Source organism: Chlamydotis macqueenii, chromosome 12 (genome assembly GCF_036417535.1).
Source record: "Chlamydotis macqueenii isolate bChlMac1 chromosome 12, bChlMac1.mat, whole genome shotgun sequence".
Taxonomy (NCBI): Eukaryota; Metazoa; Chordata; class Aves; order Otidiformes; family Otididae; genus Chlamydotis; species Chlamydotis macqueenii.
In genome coordinates this window covers 13,032,009-13,038,008 of record NC_141567.1, presented here as the reverse complement: position 1 = coordinate 13,038,008, position 6,000 = coordinate 13,032,009, and the positions used below count along the sequence as shown (strand labels likewise).

At 41.5% G+C, this 6,000-nt stretch overlaps 1 protein-coding gene across 1 annotated transcript in view; it reads right to left on the bottom strand.

Annotated features, from left to right (window-relative positions):
* Positions 1 to 1,033: 1,033 nt before the first annotated feature.
* Positions 1,034 to 6,000, bottom strand: part of TIPE3 (TNF alpha induced protein 8 like 3) — a 48,791-nt gene continuing 43,824 nt past the window's right edge. The window contains exon 2 of the mRNA XM_086757198.1: positions 1,034 to 4,114. Within this exon, the coding sequence (XP_086613324.1) occupies positions 3,552 to 4,114 (563 nt within the window). The 3' untranslated portion in view covers positions 1,034 to 3,551. The remainder of the gene's footprint in view (positions 4,115 to 6,000) is intronic.

Here is a 6,000-nt window from a genome sequence, read left to right as displayed (position 1 = left end):
ATGAGATGACATGTTCCGTGTGATGTGCTGTTCTGTGGTATGTGCACAACCTCATTAGGATGCCAGAAGTGGTCACTCCCTGGAGAGTTTCTTGAACGTTAACATTTTTCTCTTTATGTAATAAAGTTGGCAGTGATGAAACAAAGAATATCGTGTCCTGCCATGATGTATGATTCATAAAATTAACCTGACAGCAATGTTTTACCAGCAGTGTGACTTGAAACACCACTTAGGAAGATTGCTTTAAGCTTTTATTTTAAGGTATTTGGCAGTTTTCTCTTTGTGCCAATCTTTAATTGCTTCCAGTATAATTGCCATGTGAGTTGTTTGCAAATCCTGAGCTCTTTCAGCCAAAACAGTTTGCCTTTTCTGGAAATAAGGATAGGAGAATATGTGCTTGCTGCTGTTAAAACATTCCGGTAGGTTCTAGCATCTCCATGTTTAGGGCAGGGATTTGAAATCTGTCAGGATGTGTCTTCTGTCTAACTGAAATCACATTTAGCTAAACACATCATGGAAAACTTGTGAGAAGGTGCTTGGTGGAGAGCTAGATCTGAGCGTGTTACGTCTGCTCTGGCCCTGACACACGCTGCCTGTGTATCTTCTAGGCACTGCTCAGGCTGGGCCTGGGGAAAGGCTGGTACCTGAAGGCGAGAAGCATGGACCATTTCCTCCGCAGGGCTTGCAAGGAGTTTCTGAGCCTGGTAACTGAATCACACTACTAAACACATTGAGTCAGTGTTGTTTGTTAGTTCAGGTGCTTGAGAACTTTGTGGAAAACCAGAAATTTCACTTGCTGCTGATGCATGTTTGTGTTGCCTGTGTGTTGTAACAGAAATGTGGATTTCCAGTTTTCTTTTAAACCCTTAAACTGCCCATCTACCTACCTTCACAGAATCTGGTCGTCCAAGAGCATTAAAGTTGCAGGAGCTGAAGGTGACAAAACTCTAGATTACTCAAATTTCCTTCTCTTATTGCTTAATTTCAGTTTACATTGGATGGCAGAATAAATAAATCAAAAGGAAACAAAAAGGGCAGTAATCACACGTTTTTAATCCACAAATATGATAATACATCATCTACTTAAGGTGACCTGAACATTGCCCATATTTTTAGCAATGTTATTACATACCAAGCTACAAGTACAAAAGTAAACAATGAATATGCAGGATACGCAAGTATGACAAATACTTGAAAACATTCTCTTTCCTTAAGGCTACTCAGATTTATAAATAACACAGCTGTTCAGCTGGTGTGTCTAAAATACCAGACTCTGAATATTGATACTTGCAACACACACAAAAAAAGTCACAGATACAGGATATCCCTTTCCTTTGGACATCTTGAATGTTGAATAATCTTTTTCTGGCTTTAAAAAGAAAACTTTGTTTGCCACAAGTGAAACAAACACGCAAAATCTGACATGTGTGCACTGGGACAGGAGTGTTGGGTACGATAAATACTATTCAAAAGCATCAGTTGACAAGTATGTGCTTGGAAAAATCGCAGCTAATGGTGCATGTAAATATGGCTCTGCAAATGGCTGAACTTGCAACCCCAGACGTTGGTGTTTCATTACCGTGCTGTGTTGCAAAGGAATGGTCTGTCTTCATTGCTGCTAAATATACTTTTTATGGTTAAAGGAAATATATGGGGAAAACTTTCATTGTTACAAACTGCACTGCTCATGTCTTGTGCTGCCAGTTTTACTGTGCTCCAAAATGAGTTCTCCTGGGAACAGATAAAAATCTATCTAGCACAGCCCCAGTGAGTACGTGATCTGGGTATGTGTATTCCCAACCGCAAAAAGGTGTGATAGTCAACGTTGTTGGCGCAAGAGGTAAATACAGTTATTCTTGGGTGAGGAAAGAGAAGAATAAAATTTTGAACAGCTTTCTCTACCAGCATACTATTTAAGAGTTTAAATGAGAAACATATTTTCTTTTCTTATCCTAAAGCAATGAGTGATCAACACTGGAAGTTTTCCTTACAGAGGAATGGCTTTCACATATATTTTTATAATCTTCGTCAATTTTCAAGTACATGCATCTCTGTATTAAAATATATGTGATAGGGAAGGTGTTACCTCCAGGCAATGGCATTGTCTGCTGTCTGTGCCAGCTGAAAGGAGGTGGAACCTGGTACTGAAGGGTCAGTAGACAGAGGTGAATCTGGAGAATAAGATGTAGACAGCAAGGAGAGGAAAGATTTCAGAACCTGCTTCCTTTGCTTAGAGTCAGTCAGCACCTCCCCAGCCGCAAGATTCTGTGAGTGGCAAGCTGGTGGATCTGCTCTGCTCCTCTTCTCCCTTAATTCTAACAAAGCTCTACAGAACCCGGTATTTCTTTGCGAAATGTTTTCAGTTTGGAGACATCAGTATATCTTGTTTAAAAAAGAAAAAAAAAAGTCACTGACAACATTCTGAACAAAAAATCCTTAATGAAGCTCACCAGAGCCACTGAGACTGTTCTCTTAAGACTCCTGTGGATGTGCTGCACTAGGATGGCACTGCAAGCATGGTGGGTGGGGTTCCTTTTTTGTCACACCTCTGTTTTACTGTAGGCACAAAGTAACATCATGGACACGTTAAACCGAGAGTTTTATCTAGGCTGTATATTTTGAGGATAGGGGATGTAAGTGTTTGTCACTCCGTTGGTGTCTTAGTTGTGTTCCCCTTCCCAAGTGCAATTTCAAAATCTTCAGAAGGAATGTTTCGTTCTGTCAGGCAAAACAGTAAGAGCACAAGAGCAGCAGAACCTTCAGCCTAAACTCATCTGATGTTACCAGATACTTAAACCCTGAGAGTGGGGAAACTGGTGCACTGCTTTATCACCTTTACCGGTTACCTTTGGGCTTGAAACATTGAGCTGCTTTTCAAAATGAGCATGAAACCTTCTCTCTGTTATTAGCAGGTATAGAACAAAAGCATCTCATGAAAATACTGCTTCATAGAGCAGTTCTTTAAAGTTTCTCCCACTTCTACTCAGTTTCTATTATTTGTAATTTCCCTATTAGACTTAAATACCATGTACAATCAGAGATGCCATCTCATTGATTCCTGATCCTTTTGAAAGGAGTGAGCTTAATCCATTACAACCCTGCTTTCTGTTTAAGCTTTTTCGGCTAGCGTGGAAATAATAAAAACATACGCACCAAGGGCCTGGGGGTAAATTCCATGAGTTGCTCTTTTGGCTTCACCTGTCTGTTTTTACATAGCTGTGCGCTTGAGTTTACTTTCTTTTCACATGCCCAGACTCGAACACAAAGCTAGTGAGATCATGGTGCATAGCCATCTGTTTCTGAACAATACGTATCAGCAGCCTCGTTCACTCCGCTTCTTGGAAAAGACAGGATTATCTGAACAAAACATTAAAAGCTTTCTGATTTAAGTTTTCCACTTCATCATGAGCCTGGTGAGCGCTTTCTGGCCCCTCCTGGAGACTGTCGCAAGGGACCGGTGGGAAGGAAGCTCGCTTGCTCACCACGGTTCATGAAGAGTGACCAGTTCTAGGGAGAAGTTTTTGGTTGGTTTCTTGTTCTTGAGCGTGGTTTCAAAGGACCTTCTCATCAAGTAGTTTGTTGATGCCATCGCAGATTTTTTTGAGATATGGCCGACAATCCCCGTCCAGACTGTACAGGGCAGTTAGAAATTCCACATCCGCGAAGTGATTGAAGACGTGGTTGATGCGCCCGTGGGATCTTGGTGTCAGGTGTCGATCCACTAGTTCGTGCACAAGGTCTTTACATTCATTCAGAAGTTCTGCAAGGACATTTCTGTCAAAAGTGTATTCTACCTCGTAGAAACTGACAATTGTCATGGCGGTTTGGTTCAGCTTCTTCCTGAACTTGTCTACGATTTCCAGCTCTTCTTGGTTGAACTGATTATTTCGATAGAGGATCCCAATTTTTATTGCCACTTTAATCAGGTCTTTCATGATTTTATGAGCTTCCTTTTTGTTTCTTGTGTGTTCCTTCGTTACCTTGTACAGCTCATCGAAGATTTCACTGCTTGTGTCATCGATGAGCATGTTAGCCATGGTTTTGGTTGCCATTTTACTCAGGATCTTTTTCTGGGCTTGCAGTGCAAGATTCTTGGAACTGAAACAATCAGGACCTGTTTTGGGATAGCAGAGAAGAGGGAAAATGTTAATTTTATTTGGTGAATAATTTTCACAATCTTACGTGCTTATGTGTTTAACGGAGACATTGCTGTGTATCACTGATCATTACGAACAGTCATGATTGGAATAATGGGAACACTTCCAACGCTCTATTTCCAGGTATTCTTGGGGTCTCAGACATCCATGTTTCAGGTCTTGCTGTCATTGAGGTTTTTTGCTCACAAATTAAGAACAGAATATTCTGGCAGGGGATACCTATGCTGGTTATATGATAATCTTTTAATTTTGAAGTTATTAAAGCTTTCTTGGCAGAGAGATCCGTTGAGATGTTGTGGTTGAAATAATACATAAGCTATCAGAGACAAGCAAAATGAGATCCTGATAAATAAATACAGGAACGGAAAGAGTTGTACTTTCGGTCATTGGGAGGCACTGTTGTTCCACCGTTAGGCTGAGCCGCCTCTCAGATAAGGGCTAATAAAGCAGATTCATAAGCATGGATTTATTTTGCTTTACTCTCTAGTAACGATGCCTTGTTACCAATTTGTTAAATTATATAATGTGATTTTTGTAAAACGTTGGTGTTTCAGTGCATGCGGTTCCTGACAGGTGAAAATACCCAAGCTGTTTGCTCTACAGTTTAAAATAAGTATCTTGGATTTTTTTTTCTTTTACACATCTGTGCAAGTTTCACTCGCATAGCACCTGAGCATGGGGCTACTCCTGCTGGACTTTATCCAATGGGCTTCTGTAATTATTGGTAGGGTTTAATTTGACCTTCCTTTGTGTTTCACATTAATGTTGGTTTTTAACTGATCCTATATGGACAGAGTAAAGGAAACAAAGATTTCATATGAAATAATAATCCAGTTTAATCCTAGGGTAGGGAAGTCTTTATTGGATTGAAGGGCGTTTTATCACCGTAACTGAACGGTGATGAGTGTGTGTATGCTCGGGCTCAGAGCCGGTGAGGTGAGGGCTGAGCAGTGGCAGAGTGCCCTCTTTGGCACGAGACGCCTTCCTCGCCTTCCCCTCCCATGTCCTCTCCATATTTGCTCACGCGAAGGAGATGCCCATCTTCCCCTGCCAGCCGGGGCATCCCTCTGCTCACTGGGAGACCAGAGCCTTGGCCGGTGCAAGGTGGATGGCAGAGCGGGGACATGGAGGCGGCTGTGTCCTTCAGCAGCTGCTGGGAAATCAAACCACTAAGAGATTAAAAACCACAATAAAAATCAAAGTTTCCAGTGCTGATTTGATTTTGGAGCCTGAGTGGATCTTAGGCTGGCTGGGTGAGCTCTGGAGGCCCTTTCTGGTCTTCAGCATGTGAACACTGTCACCCCACTGCACAGCTGTCATCTGTCAGTGGTTGTGGTGTGGTCTGACCCGCCACCTTGCTCGTGCTCCCGTGGGTTCACCGCAGCCGCTCCTTCCTCCCTGTGCTCCCTACGTCCTTGTGTGAGGAAAAAGGAGTGCTCAGTGCCAGCGCTCAAGTAATACTCTGAATTTAAACAGTCTTCTGTTTAAATCCCATTTTTCAAGTTAGCTAGAATATTAAAGTTGTCATCTTTCTTTTTGTGCTACAGCTGTACTACTGAGCAATGTGAAAAAGTAACATTTAATTTCAACTGAACCACCACCTGGAAAAAATAATTCAATGTGCTTAAAAGAATTGCCTGTCATTTGGAGAGAAAATTGTGGGGCTGAGCTGCTGCCTGGAGGAAGCAGAAAAACTCTGATTTAATCTAGAAATGATAAAACCAGGATGAAAGCATTCTTTCACTTAGCAGTATGTGGGTATATAAATAGTATCTGTGATGAATAATTATGTGCATTTGACACAGTAAAATGGAAAATTAATATTGGTGTCTGTTTCTGCAGT